This window comes from Hyaena hyaena, unplaced genomic scaffold (assembly GCF_003009895.1).
Source record: "Hyaena hyaena isolate Hyena2069 unplaced genomic scaffold, ASM300989v1 scaffold_26, whole genome shotgun sequence".
NCBI lineage: Eukaryota > Metazoa > Chordata > Mammalia > Carnivora > Hyaenidae > Hyaena > Hyaena hyaena.
This window is the reverse complement of record NW_024080658.1, coordinates 1,317,468-1,343,401: the sequence shown is the minus strand read 5'-3', so window position 1 is coordinate 1,343,401 and position 25,934 is coordinate 1,317,468. Positions and strand designations below refer to the sequence as shown.

The 25,934-nt window shown below is 34.8% G+C and overlaps 1 protein-coding gene across 2 annotated transcripts in view; it reads right to left on the bottom strand.

Moving 5' to 3' along the window:
• The window catches only part of MRPL13 (mitochondrial ribosomal protein L13), a 48,385-nt gene that overhangs the window by 19,792 nt on the left and 2,659 nt on the right, over positions 1 to 25,934 (bottom strand). For both annotated transcript variants that reach the window (XM_039227234.1, XM_039227233.1), the window contains exons 2-5: positions 24,856 to 24,979; positions 15,644 to 15,737; positions 9,569 to 9,629; positions 3,298 to 3,384 (exon numbers count right to left, since the gene is read on the bottom strand). In XM_039227234.1, coding sequence (XP_039083165.1) covers positions 3,298 to 3,384; positions 9,569 to 9,629; positions 15,644 to 15,737; positions 24,856 to 24,979 — 366 coding nt within the window. The remainder of the gene's footprint in view (positions 1 to 3,297; positions 3,385 to 9,568; positions 9,630 to 15,643; positions 15,738 to 24,855; positions 24,980 to 25,934) is intronic.

Here is a 25,934-nt window from a genome sequence, read left to right as displayed (position 1 = left end):
GGAAAATTAACATAGATGAAATACTTTCTATCTGACATATAAGTGTATATCCAAATTTCCCAAACTGATCAAATATTGTCTTATGTATCTGTTTTTCAATCTAAGATCCAGTCAAGGGTCACATGCTATACTTAGTTATTTATGCTATTACTGTGTTGTTGGACATACATCATGAATTCTTCAGCCTAGTCTCTTTTAATACAAAGACTTTCCCTGGTTTTTCTTTCATGAAATTAACACTTTTGAAGAGCTCAGGCCAAGTACGTTGTAGAATGTCCTTTAATTTGGATTTGTAGCATTGTTTGCTTATGATTAGACTCCGGTTAACATTTCTGGCAGAAAGCTACACAGTTCGCGTTGGGTCTTCAGTTCCTCATGCACAGCAGGAGGTACATGATGCTGGCTGCTCCATATTAAAGTTAACGCTTGGTCACTGGGGACTGTTGTGTCTGCCAGCTATCTTTAACATAAAAAAGTAACTTTTCTTCTTTCAAACAGTAAGTATGCTGTGGCCTGATGTTTTGAAATTGTGTGAGTATCTTGTTCTACAATAATTTTTTACCCAGTGACTATAAAATACGCTGATAATGGTGGGTTTTCTAATTTGGTATTATTTCTACATTTTTGGGTGACATTCTACTCTAAAGAAAAGCTTTTCCTTCTCCAGAAAGGAAAAGGGAAATTACAACAAGTTAAAAATGATTTTTGGACTTCATCTTTGGCTCACAGATTACTGTTTTCTATTCAATGTAATCCATTATTCTAACCATTCATTTTGAGGCTCACACAGTCCCTCATTCGGTCAGTGGGCACCAATTCAAAATGTCTCCTATGTTCTCTTGATATTTCCTCATCCGTTTTTGAGTACTGCCTTACTTTCTGTTACTTATTATTTTACCAGTATAAACAATGGAGAAATAATAATTGTGTGTGCATGTGTGTACTCCATAATAACTCTGTTTCTCTGCTCCAGACCTAGAATCAACCATTTCTCCAAGAAAACCAGGTTCCTTTTAATAAGAAATAGCACTTAGAAAACAAGATCTGTCCACTAGTTGTACTTACATCTACTGCTGCTCTGATTTTATTTTTGAATAAAATCTTAACACGATAACAAAATTAAAATTAAAAAACCAAATAATCTGCAGGCATACTCCAAAAATCTCACTCTCTTCCCTATTCCTTTCACCTTGTTGTGCCCATGCTTCAGTAAGCAGCCAACTTTATTTTCTCATTTATTCTTCCTGTGTTTCTTTACACGATAAGAAGCAGTTATAGTATGTATGCGTGTGTAAACATATATATGTGTATATGCATACAAAAGGTAGTACACTATCTATAATTTTTCACTTACCAATATATCCCAGAAAGCATTACTTATCAAACCACAAGAATATTTGGAATTCTTTTTTTATAACTGCATAGTACCCAACTGAATGGATATAACATAGCTTATCCAATTTCCTCTGTATAAACACTGATTTCTATTACTTAACTATTATAAATAATGTGGAAACAATAATCTTGTGTATCTTCAGAGCAAATAGATTGCTGGATCAAGCCTGACTTTCCTTATGTATATATTTCGTGTGATGTTACCTACTTCTCTGATTCCTTGTGGGTTGCACTATTTTGTACTCCTAGTAATCTATGAGTTCCTATTTCCCTATGGCCTGAACAACAAAATGTGTTATCAACCTTCTGAATATTTGACAATTCATTTTGGGGAAGTGGGCCCATTAATTTTATAGTCTAAAATTATTTAAGTAATTTGTTGTTCAACTGAACTACCATGAATACCTAAAGTATCCACATTCAAACTTGACTTCCTTATAACTAAGATTATATATCAATATATCATATTTTGTCTTTTAGAAATTATGGTTTCTAAAAAATGGGACAGTACAACCAGAAACACAGGTTTTAGGGGAGCCTGGGTGGCTCAGTCAGTTGGCAGCCAACTCTTGATTTCAGCTCCAGTCATGATCCCAGGGTCATTGGATTGATTCCTGTGTCAGGTTCCATGATGAGTGTGGAACCTGCTTGAACCTGCTTGAGCGCTTGAGATTCTCTCTCTCTCTTTCTCTCTCTTTCCCTCTGCTCCTCTCCCTGGCTCGCGTGTGTTCTCTGTCTCTCAAATAAAAAAAAAAAAAAAAAATTAAAAAAAAAAAAAAAAAGAATTAGGAGTTTTAAGGGCACCTGAGTGGCTCAGTTGGTTAAGCGTCTGACTTCTGCTCAGGTCATGATCTCATGGTCCGTGAGTTCAAGCCCCGCATCAGGCTCTTTGCTGACAGCTCAGAGCCTAGAGCCTGCTTTGGATGGTGTGTCTCCCTGTATCCTCTCTGCTCTCCCTCACTCATGCTGTCTCTCTCCATCTTTCAAAAATGAATAAATGTTAAAAAAATAAAAAAAAATAAAAAGAATTAAGAGTTTAAAAATTGTGCTTTCATGAGGGTCATTTATCCTTAGATGGTGACACTACTCCCATACTTGCTACTTCAGAGGTAAAGTGAATCTTGGAATATTCTACTCTTTCATACAAAGCAAATGTAATACATTAATAATTTTGATGAATGCATGAATAATTTACTCATGCATTGCTTAAGCTAACTAAATAGAGCACACAGTGGTTTAAATCATTGATACAACTTGATAGTCTGGAATTCATTTCCACATTATTCATCTAGTAGGAACTGTAAGGAGAACAATCACAACCATGGTTATGACAGCAATAGCACTTAACTGTGTCAGGCCCTGTTCTAAGCATTCCACAAATGTCATCTCATTGAAGCCTTACCACAAACCTTACAAAGTAGATACCATTATTTCCATTATACTGATGCAAAAACAGATAATAAGTAACCACCCATGGCCATGACATTAGTAAATGGTGCAGCATGAATTCTAATCCAGATACCTGATTCCAGAGCTTGGATTCAACTATTTTATAATAGAACTTCTAGTGTTTCATTATATTATACTAGAGAAAAGCTTAAGGACTTAAAATAGTTTAATATTGATAAATAAAAATCGTTATTTTTTTTCAAGTACATTTTTAGCTGAATAAATTTTGAGTAGGAAGAAGTATTCTAAAATTAAATCAATGAAAATAATTAGCAACAAAACCTAAATTATTAATTCATGATTCATGCAAATTTTGCTACTAGTCACATGAAATGTAAATGAAATGCATTCTTTTTTGTAGCTGATGAAATCAGCAATGAGTACCCTCAATTCAACAGGGGCCCTGGCCATGGTTCCTTGTTGAAGCACCATTACCAATGACCATGGACTTACCTCATCCGGGAAAAGATGCAACCTCTGCATCAGAGTTCTTCTGTGAAGGTTTTTTGGCAGCATGCCATAAATAGCTAGTTTCACAATCTGAAAAACAGATATATATAGGATTTAATAAGAAAAAAGAAAAAATCTGACTTGAGATATAAGAAGGCAAACACATTTACAGATGGTAATGAAAACAAATGGGGTCAGACTCAAGTGAAATGAAAGAAATTGAGACCTAAATACATATATGGCAGCAACAGCAAAAGAATTGTTATTATCTTGCACATTACTGTTTTCTTTAGGCTCTATTTGACTTAACTTATATTAAAGGAAAAGGACAAGAAGAAGTTAAAAATAATCTACGTATGTGCCAATTATAGCTAGAACAAGCTTGAACAAGCTTGTTATATACTGAAATGAGCAGAACCCAGGGAGGTCTTAATCCTGTTTTCTCCAGGTAGGAGATCACGAGGTTTCTGATTCATAAAGTAAGCCTGAACCATACAGTTATGAGACTGACTCTGTAAGTTACAAGTCTACACCAATGGTAAGGTTATCATTCACTGAAAAATTACTGTGTGCACGGTGGTTAGTTGTATTATATTTGTTATCTTGTTTATGATGCTGAGTCTCATTTCACAGATAAGGAAACAGATTTAGTAAGGTCAAAGAACTCCCCCAACTTCATATATCTTGTAAACAGTGGTGCTAGAATTCAAACCAGGAGGTCTTACTTCCAGAATAAACACATGGTACATACAATCACACCTATAATGTGTTTCTCTCTGTAACTTCTCCAGAAGACAAAAAATCCTTTCTCTCTACCATACCCATTTCCAAGAGGGCAAACTAACCTTCCGTGATTTACTTTCCCCTTTTTAAGATTATCCTCATTGTTGGTCTGAATGTGATTTGATGTATGTGTTGTCAAGAGAAGGCCACAGAGTGTCACTCTGTGTTCCTTAACCTCCTGGGGGTCTGTGGTATACAGCACAAATACACTGTGAGGTCTTCATAACACTGCTGACAGGGACATCTGAAGGGTTACAACAAGTTTTACCCTCCGTGCTCATATTCCAAGGATATAACCTGACATGTATTAAAGTTAATTCACTAAATTATATGTGATAGAACAAGGTTGTACTGTAAGAAGATTTCCTATTCCTTTAATTTTCTCATCAAATCAGACTACAAAACCTAACTACATACAAAAGCTAATGGCATCTTATATACATTTTCCAATTTAGTGCTGTTAATACTCTATGTTCTGGAGATTTTAATAGAGAGTTACATTGTTAAAATTAAAAGCAATAAAAAATTCAGTTACTCAGTCACACAAGCCACATTTCAAGTGGTCAACTGCCACATGTAGCCAGTGGTTACCATATTTATCAGTACAGACAGAAGAACATTTCCATCATGACATAAATTTCTGTTAGACAGCATTAATCTAGATATTAGTCTTTAAAATTTTAAATTTTTAAAATAAATTTTTTAATGTTTCTTTTTGAGGGGGGAGAGGCAGAGAGAGAGAGCGAAACACAGAATTCAAAGCAGCTCCAGGCTCTGAGCTGTCAGCACAGAGCCCTACATGGGCTTGAACCCATGAACAGTGAGATCATGACCTGGGATGAAGTCAGATGCTTAACTGACTGAGCCACCCAGGTGCCCCTAAAAGTCTTAAGTAGAAACGGACAATGTTGACATTACGCAGCATGCTATCTGGACAGCCAGTCATCATATTCTCTGAATATCACCCTGGCAGCAATTTTATCATTTTGGTAGGGTTACATGCCATTTAGGTTTCATGTTCTTGACAAAATTTAGCAAGCTATAGTCACCTGAATTAACAAGTTGTTTTTTTAAAAACTTGCCCTATTAAAAAATGCAAACATAACACTCAATTAGGGAAAGCCAGAAAGTGTAGAAAGGTTATAAGCTGACAGGGGAGAGAAAGACATACACACAACAATATACTCCCCCAAATAATAACACAACATGTACATGCAATCAAGTATTTATAGCTGTATAGACTTATTTATAAGTTCTAAGGAATTCAGAGAGTGAGACAGAGTAAAAGTGAGATTGATAAATACTAACGACCTTCCGCATACAACCTGCAAACCAGGATATGTGCCATTTGTTTCACACAAAATAACTTTATTAACCACAGAACGGGTAAAAACATAAGAAAGGAACCATGTTAGGAAACAATATAAGGATGAAAAACTCTTAAGGGAACCATAATATATGGTAGGGATAAGGAAAAGCCCAATCAACATATTTATTTGAGTTTAATGCCATATGATTGTAATATTTTGAAATATTTAATAACCTACTAATAACTATTTAAATGTACTATTTAATGTGTTTCACAAATAATGTTCCAGGACTGTACTCTTAATCAGAAGGATGCATCAGAAAACAAAGTCTCTTATGAGTCCATATACCAAGTGCTGATTAGCAAATGATGTCTGCTGGCACAAGTTCTACTGTTCTAGGCAAACACTTAAGTATTTAATTTGGAAGTAAAATGACTGACCTCTTCTTTAACAAACTGTACTTTTTCAAAATACAAAATTAAAATTAATACTTCAAAAAAAAGAACTAACATCATTTAGATGAAATAATAATTCAAATGGAATTCACTCTGAACTATTTTCCAGACCTTCATCAAACATTTTGTAATGTATTTTAATATTTGTTTACAAAACATAATTTGGAATAATTTCTACAAATGCTAAATTCTTATAAAAAAAAGTAGGACTATATTGCCTCCTAGTGTACAGTGAGCATGCCAGAATACCACAGAAGTAAAATTTAAAACTATTTATTAAATACCCAAACTACAATTTATTGTAGCACTTATGGTGCATACTGTCAGCAGCCCTTACAACTTTTTAATACCATATATACCATCCACATAAATAGTCAAAATAGGATATTTTATTTGACCTGTAATAGTCCAAAAACACATTTTGAAATACAACATTAAAAATTTCTTAAGCAATTTCTAGATACGGTTTTGTAAAATACCTATTAATGATAAGAAGTAAAATATGCCCCTTTCCCTCACCCCAAGAAAATAATAGGCAGTATTACAAATGGTTGCATCCTAACAATAGATATTTATTTTTATTTGCTATTGTAGGGAAATAAAAAAGAATGTCTTCACAGCATAACACTTTGTTCATTTATGAATGCCTTTGGGTAAAAAGCTAAAATAGCTCCTAATGAGGAAAATGGTATTTATGTTATGCGTATAGTCCAAAGATTGGATTATAAAGAGTAAAGGAAGGAAATATAAAATTGTGAAATGGTAAAAGGAGATTTTGCTTCTAGCAGTATTGAAAGCTAATATTAAGGTTAGAAATTTCTCCTAGTAAATAAATCATAAGTAAATATTAATAAAGTTAATAATATTGTTTTCAAAAACCTTTTCTTAAAAAAAAAAAAAAAAAAGAGTCTAAGGCTGGCATCTGCCCAGAGGGCATCAGCTTAGTGCAGGGCTTGGATTTCAAAGGACTACCTCTTTTTGGTCAGGAGGTAGGATCAAAGACTTTCTCGTAAACCCTGGTTTTCAGCAGAAAGGCACATCCAGGGTATATAGTGGGGAAATTAAAAAATTCAAATCTTTCCTGATAGGAAACAGATAACTACAAGCCTTACTGCACAAGGCTCAAGGTTTAAAACTCATTGCTGGGATCAAAACCCAGAACTCTAAAGGATAGCTTAAAGAGGTCTTAGGTTGGTAAAGCCCCATGCACTTGCCAGAAGCTAAGTTGATCTTTTGTAAAGAAATCCACTTTGAAGACACAGGTCTCAAAGAATTCTCAGTGATGAAGTTTCAAGGTACATGAGCTTATCAAGCACCCTGAGCAGAAACAATAAATTATAGATCCACAAAGAATACAAATATTAAAATCAGATACAAATACAAAGAACTAGGTTTACTATGCTTAAATAATATAAGGGACCAAAGTATGACAAAGAAAAAAGAAAGGCTATCAAAACTGACTAGCAAATTTGAAAAAGAAACAAGTAATAAAACTTCAAGAAAAAAAAATAAGTCAAATTAGAAACTCACTAAGGGAGCTACTCCCTGGGTGGCTCAGTCAGACAGTTAAGAGCTGACAGATTTTCAGCTATGAAGATGCCAGTCCTCAAGCAAAATAAGTAACTTGAAAAGAAACAGGAAAATGGAAGGCAAAGGAAAGATTTCAGATGTATCACCAAAAAAAAAAAAACAAAAACATATATATAAACAATTCAACTGACATCTAACTTAGCAATAACAGAAGCTAAAATCTGCTTGAACAGTAGCATCAAACAGGTGAGAGAGAAACATGGTTACCGTAGAATTGCATATACTGCATAAGTAAAACTATCTTTCAAGAAGAAGGCAAAAATAAAGACAGTTTCAGAAAAAATAGGAAGTTTACTATTAAAAGAATGTTATGATAGGAATGTCAAAAGAAGTGTTTCAAGAAGGAAATTAATCCCAAAGGAAAGCTGTTATGTGAAAAGGACTTATAAGCAAAGAAAAACATGAAAATTCAGTTAACTGTATAACACAGTAACAAGAATGTTGAATTGGAAGGGTTTTGAAAATTGATGACTATGTGAGGAAGAGTAGGTGTTAAAAATCTTCTAAGGACCTTATTTTGATCTCGAAGAAAGTAAAGATTGATTAATCTTAGACTTCTAATAAACTCAATCCAAAAGAAGGCAAGAAAGAAGGAAAGGAAAAAATAAAATCTTCTTTCCTTTCTTTCCTTCTTTCTGATTGAGTTTATTTATTAGAAGTGTAAGCTTAATCAATTATCTTTACTTCCCTCCAGATCAAAACAAGGTCCTTAGAAGATTTTTGTGGTTTATATATATAGTGGAATGATACAACTCAGCAATGAGAAAGAATGAAATTTTAACATTTGCAACAATGTGGATTGAACTGGAGAGTATTATGCTAAGTGAAATAAGTCAGTCAGAGAAAGACAGATACGGAATTTGAGAAACTTAACAGAAGACCATGGGGGAAGGGAAGGGCAAAAAAATAGTTTCAGAGAGGCAGGCAAACCATAAGAGACTCTTAAATACAAAGAACGAATGGAGGGTTGATGGGGGAGAGGGAAGGAGGGGGAAATGGTGATGAGCACTGAGGAGGGCACTTATTAGGATGAGCACTGGGTGTTGTATGTAAACAATGAAGCATAGGAATCGACCCCTGAAGCCAAGAGCAACTGTATACACCGTATGTTAGCTAACTTGACAGTAAGTTATATTTAAAAAAAAAAATCATATAAGGTGCATAGTACTAATCTGAGGACGTTAATGATCAATAAATATGACCTGTAATACAGAAAAAGAAATAAATTAAATTTAAAGTAGAATGATTTATCAGGCAAACACTTTCAAAAGAAGGCTGTAGGGTTTATTTAAAAAAAAAAAAAAGGCCTTGAGTTTAAAAGTATAATTGGAGACAAAAACAGCTGGTAGATAACCCTGATTAATTCTTAGGAAGAATATAATTCCAAACTTAAATTCATCTAACACAACATCTTCAAAACATACAAAGAAAAAACTGACAGAAATACAGGGAAAAAAATAAATCCAAAATTGAGATCATAACATAACTCTTTTAGGTAATCAATAAATCAAATAAACAGAAAAAAGTAAGACTTTCTGATTGGGATGTGCTTTGCATATTTGATATAATGGAGGTATAATCATACATAGATACATCTCTCTCTCCAAGACATTTTCAGCAAATATATTCTAGGTAATCATGTAAGCATCAAGTTATTAAACAGAAAAGCAACAAACCTGTTTGGCTAAATACAAAACATAGCAGAGTGTTTAGAAAATATATAGAATTGAACGATAATGAAATAATTATTTTTTTATTATTTAAAAAAAATTTATAGTTTATTTGTTTTTGAGACAGAGAGAGACATAACATGAGCCGGGGAGAGGCAGAGAGAGAGGGAGACACAGAATCCAAAGCAGGCTCCAGGCTCTGAGCTGTCAGCACAGGACCTGATGCGGGGCTCGAACCCACGAACTGCAAGATCATGACCTGAGTTGAAGTAGGCCGCTTAACAGACTAAGCCACCCAGTCGCCCCAGTAATGAAATAATTGTTATCAAAACTTGTGTGATACAGTAAAGTGCAGAAAATGTGGCCCTGAATGCTAGCTACAATAGAAGGGGAGCAAGATGGGAAAAACTGTTCCCGAGACAGTCTTTCCACAGATGATAAATAATAAAAAATACAATAAACTTACTGCTACCGGATCCTTCTGGTGAAGTTGAGCAGCTGTTACTTGTCTAAATCCACCTGGATAGCTGTTAAAAGAAGCAAAGACATTAAAACTGGGAGTAGGCTATGATATACTATTTCTTGAAATGAATACAGTTTTATAATATGAAAACAATTTTTATTATTAAATTATTCTTGTTTCTGGAAACTGATGTTCATTAATGTCTTAAAAATTAAGTAGTAATGATGCTATTTGAAATGCTGTTCTTTTTAAGTGGTCAACTATCATTATTTCATAAAAATTGCACATCTTGGAAAACTCTCAGCATAACTATCATTTTCATTCATTCTGAGGTAGTTTGTCATGCTTGAATTTAAGAAAGAAAAAGCCATGAGCCAATATGCTTCAATACCCTGCCCAATCAGAATGTCCTATAAGCTAGGGGTCAGGTTTATGGAAAACAGTGGTGGCCACTTTGGTTCTGAAGTCCAGTTCAAACTCGAAACAGGGAACGATCCTGTTACCTATTAACAGTCAGTAAAAGACCACTAAGAGCTACACCTTGGTCTTAAGAAAGAAAATATTGTGTTCCTATCAAATTTATATATAAAATGGATGAATGGGAGATTTAAAATATATTTATTTGGGATAGTACTTATGGAAGCTTAGTAACTTGGATGCCCCAGATGTTAAAACAAAAACAATATACACATGTCAGTTTCATAAAGCCTAAATGATTTTTGAGGAAGGATTAAAGAAAACAAACTCAGTGGACTCTGTATAACAAGTTAAAGATTACCTTCCTTTCATAAGTGTCAATCAGACTTAAAAATATTTGGAAGAACCACATTTCAGGAATAAAATTTAACAAAGCAGATTTAGAAGTTTGCTGAGAAAGATGGGTAATTTTCAAAGTGATATTTTCATTTATTTCAAGGAATTTCAGTTTCAGAAAAAGAAATACCTGTCTAGACTTCAATTCCTGTATTCTTTCTCTCTGTGGAAAAAAAGTACTTTATAACTTCTACACTAAAGATCACCTTTCTGTTTTAACATTAAGATGCCAAGTTCTAAAGTATAATACCATTTACATTTTATTTCATGAGTTTGGACTTTATGCTGAAGAATCTGGAAAGGTGGAATAAAACTCTGAGTAGAGGAAAGACTTGAATAATGTAATAAATACTCAGTTGATTTTTACTGGTGAAAAACTGACTACACTTCTTTTTCCAGTGTGGGATAGCCTGAATGGAAGAGAAACTTTGTTTTAAATGTTCATCAATTTTTTTTTTCAGTTCAAATCAATTCAGTAAATACTTACTGAATGCCTACTGTGCTGGGTTCTGGGGAAATACAGATAAACATGACAGTATCCCATCCACAAGAAAAATGACTACATGAATCTACTGAGGCATCTAACAGTAAGCTATATTTCTAATTCCTACCAATACACTTTATATGACTCAACACACAGGTCAGGGTGCACACATACACATCTCATCTGGCCTCTAAAACAGTGAGAAGTGAATGTTTATGAAATATTTGGACAAGAAAAGATTTTCTGAGACTGGAAACCACAGAACAAATTATAAGGGAAAAGAGAGATTTAATTACATAAAAGTTAAATAACTATACAACAAGGGACATCATAAAGAAAATATGTAAAAAGTAAACTCTATAATAGTGGATTAATATTCTTAATAGATACAATGGTCAGAGAAAGTGCTAAGAAAAGCATTGTTACCTTATAACAATGCAAATGTAAACCATTAGATGTTCATCAAAGTAGCACAATCAATATTAAATCATTATTAATGACAATACTGGGTCAGTGGTTTTATGAAACCAAGCATTCTTATGCACTACTAGCACATAATTAAAGTGATGTTTGGAAATACCCACTAAAAGATCTATTGTTATCCCTTTCATCTTGAAATTCATTACTTTCCAGTTTTATTTTAAATTATCCTATATGTTGAAAAAGCCTACTGTATAAAGATGCTTTTCAGCTCTTTATGAAACTAAAAATTTTAATTAAAAAAAAGAACATTATATATGCAAATCATAGTCTGTATTATCTCAGTGACTAATAATATTTATAAAAAAGCTTTCTGAGAATTTTATATAAAGTGAAAAAAGATGTAAACTTGTATATGTATTAAAATGTTTAGTCCACAGGATGAAAAATGATTTTTAGTTCCTTCTTTAAACTCTTCTGCATTTTCTAAAATCATCATATATTAAAATTTTTATAACTAGGAAGTAAAAATTTGAATACATAATGTAATAGTGTTCTGAGCATAATAAAACTGGTATATCCAGTGAAATGAAGAGTCAACAGAAACAGAGAAACAAAACAGAGATTAACCACATGGAAGACAGGCAAGAGGGAAGGCATTCAAGAAGCGGTGACGTCTGAGCCACGTTCTAATGGACCAGTAAGAGAGCTCCTGAGAAACACTCTGTGAAGTAGAACAACACATGCAAAGGCAGAAAGGCAAAAAATAGCAAGATGTCGGCTAAAATGAAGGATTCTGAAGCAGTGGTGGTAACTGGGTACCGAAAATGTACAGAAGTTTAGATTTTCAACCCTTGATAGGAGAACTCTACTGAATGGGACACTAAGGGCACATTACCCTGTAGCTGTTCACTACTGGAGGTGCTATTATTTTCCACAGATATTACTGCTACAGTAATTACTATAGCATTTTGAGTCAATACTTCCCCCTTTATGCTTTTATCACATTATGTTACCCCGACTTTTTGTACTTCTTGCCCTATTATCTCTAAATTTTATAGAATTTAGTTTATCATAGAGATTTCCTAACTGTAGAAACTACTGAAGCTAGATGTGAATTTATTTTGGTTATGTAACAATTTCATGAATAAGTTTAAAGAGAATGGGCAAAGCCTGGTGAATGGAAGCAAAAAAAGTCATTCTGAGTGGATAACCTGGGTGGCTCAGTTGGTAAAGTGTCTGACTTTGACTCAGGGCATGATCTCATGGTTTGTGAATTCAAGCCCCACTGTCTGCTGTCAGCACAGAGTCCACTTCGGCTCCTCTGTCTTCCTTTCTCTCTGCCCCTCCCCTGCTTTTATGTGCTCTCTCTCTCAAAAATAAACATTTAAAAAATAAAATAAAATCTTAAAAAAAGTTATCCTCAGCATTTAAGATTGACCTACTTAGTCAAGAGATGAAAGGAAACAGATGAGACTTTAAAGTCTCTAAGATGAAGGTGCAATTGGAAATAAATAATTTTAATCAAGAATGAAAGTTCAGTATAGGAGGTATGCTTAATTAAATCTGTATATGACCTGGAGCAGAGGGGTTAACACATTGCATGACATAATCAAGATCTCAAAATATTTTATTTTATTTTATTTTATTTTTAAATGACTCCTTTTTTTTTTTTTTTGTTTTTTTTTTTTTTTTTTTTGTGAGAGAGAGAGACAGCCTGAGCAGGGGAGGGTCAGAGAAAGAGGGAGACACAGAATCTGAAACAGGCTCCAGGCTCTGAGCTAGCTGTCAGCACAGAGCTTGACACGGGGCTCGAACCCACAAACTGTGAGATCATGACCTGAGCCGAAGTCGGATGCCTAACAAACTGAGCCACCCAGGCGCCCCAAGATCTCAAAAGATTTTAAAAGGCTGGAGATAAAATTTAACCTAAGGTATTGTAGTTGGGTTAAAATGGGTTACAACATGGTTGAACACCAGCATGTTTAAGAAAGACTTGGGAGTTTTAGCTGACAGTGAACTTAGGGTACCAACCAATAGAGGATTCTATAACTGAAAGCTGGAGGACTCCCATTATACTAGGAAGCCATCAGAACATAGGCAGGTGAGTGTGTCTAGTTAAGAAACACACTAGAGAGTGACCAAGATATAAAGGGGATAGTCAACGGGAAGCTATATAAAGAATTTTAAGTAACTACAGATGTTTAGCTTAGAGGAAAGACAAATCAATGGGCTCTTATTGATCCCTGCCTCAAAATTATCTGAAGGATGTCATGTGGAGAGATATGATTATTTTACATTGTCCAAAGAGGAGAACTAAGATGAATATGAAAGCTAAAGAAAAACAGATTATGATTCAATAGCATAAAGATTTTTCTAAAATTTAAACCATTTCAAAGATGGAATGAATAGGCTGCTTTTACAAGCCATGAGATTGCTATTATTCAAACATAGGAAGAGAGACCTGGATCTTGAAAGGTATGTTGTGGAGATTTTAGGTATCTTCCAAACTTGGGATTTTGCTCACCATTTCTTAAACATCTCATGTATTTTCAGATGTTCAAGATAGTTCAAGAAACAGCAGTAACATGAATTATAGGAAATAGAAATAAATGAGAAGACTGATTTAAAATTAGAATAACCTAGATCAGAGAGGTTATGTGAATAGCCTCTAAAAAAACAAATACTGTCAATAATAACTACTATTTGGAATAGTTCTGAGGGTTATTTTTGATTTGAGTAAATTATATATGCAGCATGTACAAAATAAGTATTTCCTTAAATGCCAATTTTTGAAAATAGCTTTTTCTTTTAAGTAAGATCAATTCTTCTTTTTTTGTTTGTTTTTGTTTTTTTTTGTTTTTAAGGGATGGTTCCTTATTTAATACATTTTTTGTGGAGCTTGAACTTATAGCCCCAAGGTCAAGAGTTGCATGCTCTTCCAACTGAGCCAGCCAGGTGCCCGTAGTAAGATCAATAGTATTTTTTTTTAATGTTTATTTATTTTAGAGAGAAAGAGAGACAGTGAGAGCCAGGGAAGGGCAGAGAGAAAGAGGGAGACACACAATCCAAAACAGGCTCCAAGCTGTCAGTACAGAACCCGATGCAGGGTCCGAACCCATGAAGCGTGAGATCACGACCTGAGCTGAAGTCAGACGCCCAACCAACTGGGCCACCCAGGCACCCCAATAGTATTTTTTTTTAATTTTCTTAATATTTTAATGTTTTATTTATTTTTGAGAGAGAGAGAGAGAGAGCGTGAGCAGGGGAGAGTCAGAGAGAGAGGGAGATACAGAATCTGAAGCAGGCTCCAGGCTCTGAGCTAGCTGTCAGCACAGAGACCAACACGGGGCTCGAACCCACAAACCGCTGAAGTCGGACGGTTAACCGACTGGGCCACCCAGGCACCCCAAGAGTATTTTTAAAGTAATATATTTCAACTGCCTATCTTCCTTGACAATGGCATTATCATTTTTTTTGAGTAGTAGATACTTGATGTTACATTAAAGTGTACAACTTAATGATTCAACAATTCTGTGTTATGCTATGCTCACCACAAGCATAGCTACCTTCTGTCACCATACAAGGCTATTATAACACCAGTGACTATATTCTCTATGCTGTACCTTTTATCCCGGTGACCTATTCATTTCATAACTGAAAGCCTGTATATCCCACTCCCTCTCACCCATCCCTTCCACTCATCCTCTCTGGCAACTATCAATTTGTTCTCTGTATTTATAAGTCCTAATTCTGCTTTTTTGTGTGTTCATTTGTTTTTTTAGATTCCACATATAAATGAAAGCATATGGTGTTTTGTCTTTCTCTGTCTGACACATTTCACTTAGCACTATACACTCTAGGTCCATCCATGTTGTTGCAAATGGGCAGTTTGCATCATTTTTTTATGGCTGGGTAATATTCCAGTGCCCACGCACACATGTACATCATTATCCATTCGTGTATCCATGGACACGGTTTGCTTCTCTATCCTGGCTGTTATAAATAATGCTGTAATAAATACAGAGGTATATATATCTTTACAAATTAGTATTTTTGTTTTCTTTGGGTAATAACCTAGTAGTGGAACTACTGGATCATACAGTATTTCTATTTTTAATTTTTTATGGAACCTCCACACTGTTTTCCACAGTGGCCACACCAATTTACATTCCCACCAACAGTGCATGAAGGTTCCTTTTTCACATTATCACCAATACTTGTTATTAAATGTTTTCTCGATTCTGGCCACGCTGACAGATGTAAGGCAATATCTCATTGTGGTTTTGATTTCCATTTCCTTGATGGTTAGTTATGTTAGCATCTTTTCATATGTCTGTTGGATAATGGCATTATCTTACCCAGTATGTGAGGAGTACACTTTTTGTTCCCATTTATTTCCAGAAAATGCAATGTGCCTTGTGTTCATTATGACAACATGATCCCCACAGTCACCTAGATTTAAAAAGAACAAAGAAGAAAAGATTTTATATGAAAGTCATGATTTTAAGAAAAAGTGGTCTTGGTTATTCATAAAGCTTTTCAAAGTCTAAAAACAACACATTAAAAAATATAAAGCAAGTCACAGTACAACACCAAAATCCTTGAACAGGATTTTGCTATTGTCTTCCTCTTTTACACAACATCTGAATACAGAAAGAGGGAGAGTTGGCCAGACATTTGGAAAATCTCAACACCAAAGACAAAAGAGAATATATTGAAGATGCCAACAACACATCCTTTAAAGGCAAACTACTCTTATTCCTATGGTCTTTTCCCATTAATAAACATTTTGCTAAAAGGTTTATATTAATATACATTTAAGTATCTAATATAAATTTTCCCTTAAAATAGAAAATGAAAATAATACACATATAGATATAAAAGGTATTTTTTACCAATAGGCAAATTGAAAACAAATGTAAAATATCAAAATTGATTTTTCTTCTCAAATTTGGAGAACAATAGAGTACTATGATCTTATGTTTAACTACCAACCCAAGGCTTTTTCCAACCACATTTAACTAGCTACATTTAAACTGCCAGTTTCAATTACGGCAGCATGTTTATTTGATATGACAGATGACCTGAAAATTAAAATATATGTATTAGATTAGTTTTCCAGTGAAAAGTACCCCCTAAATCTGTCTGTTCATCTGAAAAACCCCCAAAAACCCTAAAAAGTCAACATGCAGTTTTCACATGAGTCACTATACATCACAAAATCAAATAGGCAAAACTATTTTTTAATGCCTATTCTACTAATACAAAAACTTAAGAAGATTTTAGAAGTTTATTTATTTAAAAAAACACTGAAAAAATAAGTATAAATAAATATCACCTATGAAAACTAACAATTACATTATAAAATTCTATGCAGAGCTTTGAATTTCAGTGACAGCATTTCCTGAGAGAAGTACATAGTCTACACGGAATGAGGGTAAAGGAAAGAGAATAAAACAGGCAAGTTTTCTTTACCACAGTGAAAGGGAATCTAGAAGTGTAAAGGAAAGCTTTACCTGGGAAGCTTTGCTGTCAGTGGGTTGAAAAGACAGTTTGATTGTATTTGGCAAATTCACTAAAGTTCCTAAAAGTAACCCACAGTGGGCTAGTAAGGCAATTGGGCAAATGAACCAGGAAAATAAAGAGGGTGAGAAGATATCGATATCATCTCAGAGAATGCTGAAGTTACCTTAGTTTTTCAACCAGACATTTACAGTTGAAGACGCCAGGGCCTGCTAAGATTAAGTGATTTCCCAAAGCCACGTTATTTAATACCCGGTTCAGGCTCTTTCCGTGACACTTATGCTGAGGAAAAATGGAATCCTTAACTTTACACAAGAGATGACTTATTTTTTAAATGTTATTTAAGCTTTAAATATGCAAAAACCAGGATGCCTGGGTGGCTCAGTCCGTTAAGCGTCCCTAGATTTCAGCTCAGGTTATGATCTTATGGTTTGTAAACTCGGGCCCTGCATCAGGTTCAGTGCTGACGGTGCAGAGCCTGCTCCAGGTTCTCTCCCTCTCTGCTACTCCCCAACTCTCTGTCTCTGTCTACATACTTAAAACAAACAAACAAATAAACAAGCAAAAAGCATCTTGAGCTATTCCAAACAAATCAACTCTCTTTTATAGAGATCAAAAGGATCTTTCAAAGGACATTCAAAAGAATACCACAGATCAGATGAAAATCACATTCTTTAATCTGTAAGGTATGAACATCTAATCTGGGAAAGATTATTTTCCCTCAGTAACTTATACCAGGTCTCTATTAATATATTCTAGAAGAACTTCTCTAACTCTAAATAGGGTAACCAGGAATTAAATATTTGTTTTTAACTGCATTACATATTAAAACAAAAGCCAATATTGCTAAAGGCTGAAATCCTGAATATACTACAGTTATTTGTCTCAATTTCTATGTACAATAGATTTCACTGTTAAGTTTTAATTAAACAATTATGCTTTATAATATGCATCAAATGTGTGTAAATTAGAACTCTACTGATGAAGAGATGTTCCAAAAGAAATTAATTTCAGATTAAAAAAACTAAAGCAATAATTTTTATTTATTTTTTAATTTTTTATTTAAAAAATTTTTTTAATGTTTTATTTATTACTGAGAGAGAGAGAGAGAGCATGAGCAGGGGAGGGTCAGAGAGAGAGGGAGACACAGAATTTGAAGCAGGCTCCAGGCTCTGAGCTAGCTGTCAGCACAGAGCCTGATGTGGGGCTTGAACCCATGAACCGTAAGATCATGACCTGAGCCGAAGCCAGACACTTAGCTGACTGAGCCACTGAGGTGCCCACGCAGTAATTTTTAGAAAAAGGAATTGTGAGTGTATCTGTAAAAACCCTCACCTTAGATTTGTAACCTTATTTGACTCTTTTATAATATTTGGTGTGTGAGTGTGTGTGTGTGTGTGTGTGTGTGTACGCAGGTGTGCATGAGTGAATGAATGAATGAATGGATGAATAAAATTAGGTGCCAAATAAGTTCAGACAAATTCAATCAAAGTGGAAACTCAAAAGTTTCATGTCAGGGAAGTGAAGTTCTCATGATGAGTTACACTGTCAGGGGTGCTTCTCAGTCCTATGGCTTCAATGTTTTGGCTCATTTTCTCCCCTAAGCAGGAACTCATATTTTTTCCTTAAAATTCCTTGGGAGGAAGAGAAATAACATTCATTCTGGAGGCAGGGATATCAGTCAGTAATTGATCATGCACCCTTTTCTACTAGGTTCTGAGGAAAGTTCAGAAATCCTTCTTAACATACCAATCCTAGGTTAAAGTTATTTGTCACCTTTGTACTTCACCACACACCAACTCCCCAGGTAAGGTATTTAAGGATACGTACAGTTTAGGTTCAAACTTTCTAGCCTTATTTACCAGTTCTTTCCCGTACCAAAGTATATACTGGGTGAGCCATACTACTTGTTATACTTGCTATTCTCTGAAGCATTATCCCATTATTTCTGTTGAAAACACACACACACATACATACAGAAGATTGTATACACAGATCCCCTAATCTTTTCTTTGTTCCTTCCAGTAGAAGTACTTTCCTGATTTATCTCCACTTACTAAATTTTATCCATAAAATTTAAGTTCTACATAAATACCAAGTTCTAAAATTAATACCAGTCCTCTCATAAAGCCTTTCCTAATACCAAACCTACTTCCCTTGATTCCACAAGGATGCCTGAGTATCTCTTATGATGCCGATTTAACTATCTAGTCCTATCATTTGTATACTTTTATTCCATCCACCTAGATTACAAGCTCCCTTCTGAAGACTCTTAATGTAGACCTCTTATATAAAGGGAGTTACTAGTTACAGTAAGTGTTAAAAAAAACTCCCAGTGTTCACCTTAATGTAAATAGGATTTACATTACATTACATTTACATTAATGTAAATAGGATTACATAATGTTCTATCATGTCTGGGTCGCATTCAATTCCTTTCTTAGATTTCATGGGAGACGCACTCCTAGTTCTTATCTTAGAAATCGGATCAATCAGAACTGTCTGAGCTGCTCAGATCCTATCCGAGGGTAGATTCAGATGGAGACATCTGGTAAGTTTGGTTGGAATCTCTTCCAAAATCTGCTTTATAGTTCTTTCCCAGTGATTAATCAATTTATCCGGTCACTACTTACTCATGTCTGGTACTGTTCTTGATGCTGAGAATACAGCAATGAATGCGACTGAAGTCCCTGTTCATAATAAATCCTACATTCTAGTGGAATGAGCTAGACAATAAACAAATAAGTAAACATACAATATGCCAGAGGCTGATAAATACAGGGGGATAAGGAGCAATGCAGAAGTATTATTAATTAGTACAGGTTTTTGTGTTTTAATTTCCCTGGGACAAAGGTCCAAAAGTGCAATTGATATATGGCAAGCTCATGTTTAGTTTTATAAGAAACTGCCATATTCTTTTCCAGACTGGCTGTACCATTTAATATTCCTACCAACAATGTGTACGCAATCCAGTTTCTCTGCATCATCACCAGCATTTGTTGTTGCCACCCTTTATTTGAGCTATTCTGATAGATATGCGGTGATGTCTCATTGTGGTTTTTAATCTGTTTTTCCCTAGTGGCTAATAATGTTTAATCATTTTATACATTTGTTTACCATCTGGTCATGATATTTTACTCATTTTCTAATTAGGTGTTTGTTTCTTGTTGGCTATATGGTTTGCAAATATTTCCCTTAAGTCTGCAGCGTGTCTTTTCATCTGCTCCACAGTGTCAAATCCCTCTTTAAAAGTTCTTTGCTTTAGCTTACTGGTTTTAAAAGCATATTTGATAGAGATGTCAGGTTCTGAGAAGGTGACTCAAAGGGGCAAGGGCCCAGCATCTTCTCCCTCTTTCAATCAGCACAGCACTGCTTTTATATACTGGATTGCCTTATAAGATTTGGTTCGAGAAATGTTTGAAAAATAGTTATTTCAATTTAGTGATAAATAACATAATTGTCTTTGGCCATTATGTTTGTTTCCAACCTTTAGAGATAAATGTCCCTCTTCAGTGTTATTTTTGGCATCCCTGAACTTGTGCATAGCTAATATAACAGACGATCACATAGGTTACCACAAAATCTACTGAGTATAAAGACACTGTGACAGGAACAAGGTATGTTGTTCAAATTTATTGATAATATCTAAATATTCACTTTTAAAGGAGTTAAATATTCAAGATATATCCTGGAGCAAAACTCTCCTATACTGCTTTGTACGGATGATATTCTAGAAGTTGAAGAATAAATGTGCAATTAAAATTGCAAAATTAAAATGATAGAGCAATTTACAATTGAAATAAATTGACACTGGATAGTAAAAGAGAAAAATGTGTTAGCTTGGTAACTTTAAAAAGAGAATCCTAAACTTTTTTCTTCCTAACAAGTCTTTAAAAGACAGAAATAAATAAGGCAGAATGTTAGAGATTAGATACAATCTTTGTTGAACTGCCTGGTGTGCTACAGTTCACAACATTAACTTTAAGAATTGTGTGCAACTTTTGTTTTCTTTCATGTAGACCAGTAGCATTTTAGGATAATCTAACAATAACTTTAGAAAATGCTAAAGAAAGCATTTCTCTCTGCTTCTTTATGTATGTATGTATGTATGTATATATGTATGTATGTATTTAAAATGTTTATTTTGAGAGAGAGAGCAAGAAGGGGAGGGGCAGGGAGGAGAGAGTCCTATGCAGGCTCCACAGCTTGCCGTGTGACTCAATCCCACCAGCCGTGAGATCATGATCTGAGCCCAAATTGGGAGTCAAACACTTAACTGACTGAGCCGCTCAGGTGCCCCTCTGCTTCTTTTAAATGTTCATAATGTCTTCAATTTATTAATCTGTGGTCAGTAAAAAGAATAGAATCCTCATGAAGAGTAAGGATAATCTAAAAATTACCATGTGCCCTTTCTTTTCATTTATCAGTGACACCATGTTCAAAAAGCTCCCAGGTCCCAAATTCAGAAGGGCAGTTCTGATTAGAAAGAGGAGAGAATGCTTTTCCTAGTTTTACATCATTTCCAGCTAGACTCAGACCACATTTTCCATAAAAAATAATATTAAAAGTGGGAAGCTGGTTTTCTATACTACTTCACAAAGTCTACTGGACCTGTAAAGTAGTTCAAAAACAGCATATAGTATGTTTGGATACATTATTGGGTAACTTTTATAGCTACTCTTGGATATAGGACCATCATTTATAGTATTATTTTCTGGGAAATTCTTGTCAATTTTCAAATAAACATGATTACAGCAACTGTGAACACATAATATGTGCTTGATAAATGCTTATCAAATCAATGAATGTTAGAAATAAACTTACAACATGTTTGTAAGTTGAAAATTGCTTGCAATTTAAGCTTTGATTTTAGTGACATCTTGTGGATATAAAAAGTTCTGCTGATGTAAGTTACATATTAAATTATACAGTGAAACGTAAATACAACTCAGTCTTTAAAAAGTGCATTTTTAATTTCACAGAAAAGCTATTCTCCTTTACTAGAAACAGATGACCTGATAGGCAGCTACCAAAGCTCTTCTGGTGTTTTAGCAGAGTATTTTCATTAATACTTAAGGAATACTTTTGCAATAATGACCTGCTTGTAGGGAAGCAGAACTTTAATTCAGTGAAGACATAAATGCTTTACTTTAAGAGAGAAATTACAACAAATTCTACTTTTTCCTACATTTTGTATTGTTTGTATTTCTACAAAAACAACCTAAAAGATCTTGTATATTACCTTGTTCATAGCATTGCTAAGGAAAAAAAAAACACATTAGCAGGAAAACATAGTTTAAGTGGCTAAGAATCACCACACTGATGTTAAATGGGTAATTTACTATCTGAGGAAACAAGTGCCTTAGTTCTGGCCCAAGTTCTACTATAAAATAGCTGAGTGACAGGGAGAAAGTAATTTTATTCTTCTGATTTTAATTCTCTCATATTAATGAAGCAATTAAACAAAATATCTAAAGTCCTAAGAAATTCGTTCTATTAGTAATTCTAGGACTATAACATTCTTCTTGTCTGCCAAAAACCAGAGAATTTTTTTTGTTAGATTTTTTTTTTTAAGTTTATTTATTTATTTTGAGAGACACAGAGTGAGTGAGCAAAGGAGGGGCAGAGAGAGAGGGGGAGAATCCCAAGTAGTATCTGCACTGTCCGCTCAGGGCCCGACATGAGCTCAAAGCCAGAAACCATCAGATCATGAGCTGAGCTGAAACCAAGAGCCAGATGCTTAACAGACTAAGCCACTCAGGTGTCCTCTGCAGGCCCCCCCTTCCTAATTTTTTTTAAATTTTTTTTTATTTATTTCTAGGAGAGAGAGAGAGAGACAGCGTGAGCAGGGGAGGGTCAGAGAAAGAGGGAGTCACAGACTGAAACAGGCTCCAGGCTCTGAGCTGGCAGTCAGCACAGAGCCCGACGTGGGGCTTGAACCCACGAATCGCGAGATCATGACCTAAGCGAAAGTCGGACGCTTAACCGACTAAGCCACCCAGGCGCCTCCCGCCCCCGCCTTCCTAATTTTTAACGAGAGAATATTGGGAGTTCGGAAAGTTGAAAAGCACAAAGGGGACTGGGAAGGAGAAGTTAGCAACAGAATGCATCCAAGAACAAGTAAAGAATGTGTTTAAGAAGAAAGCTCTTTACATGAAAACTACCCTGGACTCCTCAAAAGGTTAATGGCAAGAAAAAATAAAAGAGAAGGAATATTCTGTATTTAAAAAGGACTAAAGGAACATAACAATTAAAGGCAATAATACATAAACCTTGGTCAGGTTGTGGTTTTAAAAAAGTAACAGCTATAAAAAACTACTAGGGAAATGTGAAAATGCACTGGACATTAAACTGTACAATTAAATCATGTCTATTTTGTTATGTATGATAACGGCATTTTGGTTACATACGGGAATATACTTATTCTTAGGAGACATGTGCTGAAGATTTCAGAGGGATTTATTAAGACATCTGCAATGTATTTTCGAATGACTGAGTAAAAAAATTACATGTTAAATTATACATTAAAATTATATGTTAAAATGTTAATGATTGTATAATCTAGGTAGAGGGTGTAAATTCACTTACTATTCCTTGAGCTTCTCTGAAAATGTGAAAATTTCTACAATAAAAGTTAGAAAAATGTAGAGGACAAATAACTCAGTGGAAATATGGGCAAAAGACACACCCAGGTATTTTACAGAAGAAGAAATGATAAAAGGCCATTAAATAGTGAAAAGATACTTCACTCCGTTTGCAAGCAGGAAAATGAAAATTAAAACCACCAAGAGAATATATTCCACATTTATGAGAGTGGTTAAACTTAAAAAGAATGAAAACATCAAATGTTATAGAACCTCTGGCAGGAGAAGATATTAGCATAAAGACTACCTAGTGTCCCATGTGCCTTTTAACCCAGTAATTCCTGTCCTATAGGCAGACTGGGAGAAACTCTTCCACATGCGTCCTGCAAAAAAGGTACAAGAACACCAATAGGAATATTGTTTGTGTGGCCAAAAAAATTGGAAATAACCCAAATGTTGAATGTATGGGTATTTATTTCATCATCATTGTAACTGTTAATTTTCTTTAAAATATTACCTATGTTTAAAAATAGATTTGTCTTGGGGCGCCTGGGTGGCTTAGTCGGTTAAGCGTCTGACTTTCGCTTAGGTCATGATCTCGCGGTTCGTGGGTTCGAGCCCCGCGTCGGGCTCTGTGCTGACTGCCAGCTCAGAGCCTGGAGCCTATTTCGGAGTCTGTCACTCCCTCTTTTTCTGACCCTCCCCTGCTCACGCTGTCTCTCTCTCTCGCCTAGAAATAAATAAAAAACATTAAAAAAAAATAAAAAAATAAAAATAAAAATAGATTTGTCTACATACTGTATCGACATACTGTATATATATCTTTGTGTATTTCATGTTTCAAAAAGTTAACACTAGGATCAGCTGCATAAACTATTGCTGACCGAGATCTTGTTGGGTTGCACTACAGTGCTAGGTAAGTGAAGTCCATGGGAACTACCTACAATATGCAGAAGACATTTAGTATCAAAACAACTTTTTTCTTTTGCTTTGGGAAAAGGTTACAGAAAATCAAATCTATCAATTCAAAACAGTAAAGAGTAAACTTGGCATGGCCAGCTAGCTCTATCCATCTTTCTAGGGGAAAAGGTTCGTAGAAGAAAAGACAAACTTATTTTTTCAGTTTCGAACATTCCCTATTCACATGCTCATTGCCATGTGAAGAGACACATGTAAGAAGGAACATTTGATTACAGTCCCAGTCAGGATATACGCGAGTGAAAGGAAGGCTACTGAGATTTTTGCTGGGGTAACAACATACAGTGGAGCTATCTCAGGCAAACTGGTCTGTATGGTTTTCCTGTGAATAAACCAAATTCATTTCAGTGCCCTAGTAGGTTTTTTATAAGAATGGATCAAGGGATCCCAAGGAAGAAAAGAGGTGCTTAGAAGTAGACTTCTTCAACATTCTATTCTGGCATGAAAATTATGGTTACTCATGACAGATCTAAAATGATACTCACTCAGTTGATGGTATACAGGTTTATGCAATCCTTGAAGTTTAATTGATGCGATAGCTGCTAATTTGCCAGGGGGCTGCATTTTCCCATCTAAGAGATACCAAACCCGAGCAAAAGTGGCCCATTGCTTGGAAAAAAAGAGACAGAGAGAAAACAATGAAGTTCTAATTAAAATGGAAATAATTGAGATTATTATATATCATCATGTATATTGTACCGTTAATATCAATAATTACCTTGAAAAAAGATCCTGTCATGAAATACTTTTTTTGGTTTTGTTTTCATTTCTATTTCTGGAAAAGGAGAGTCCTTTTTCATTCTACAAAGATTAACACAGTAATTTTTCTTACCTGCCTTCCTATCAGCAGTATGCATGATACTTTATTTAAAACATTTCAAGGATATATTTTCCTTTATATTATTTAAAAAAAATTTTTTTTTAATGTTTTATTTCTGAGAGAAAGAGAAAGAGACAGACAATGTGAGCAGGGGAGGGTCAGGGAGAGAGGGAGACACAGAATCTGAAGCAGGCTCCAGGTTCTGAGCTAGCTGTCAGCACAGAGCCTGACTCGGGGCTCGACCCCACGAATTGTGAGATCATGACCTGAGCCGAAGTCGGGACGCTTAACCGACTGAGCCACCCAGGCGCCCCTTCCTTTATATTATAACAATTTCTGGTATACAGAATAGAATCTGGAAATGTAATGGGAAATTCTTATGAAAGTAGAAGCTGTTTATAAGGGTCTTCAAAAATACTTTTTGAGACTAATATGTATTAAATTGAACGATGAGTAGCTAATTGGGAACTGAAAACTATTCATGAGTTCAATTCCATGCAAGAGCTAAGTAACAGAATATAGCTAGACAAGTATACACGGATGATACCGAATAAACTTAAATTTTACATAGCTGTCTTACACAGACATCTTTAGGCTGGCTCAGGCATACGCCATTGTCTTTACAATATCTATCAGTACCTTCAAACTCTCAGAAAATTCCAGCCCAGAAAGATCTCAACCCGATGCTTTCTCTATGCATAACACAGGTTGCTAAACAATGCTGGAAAAAATACAACCAGGCTA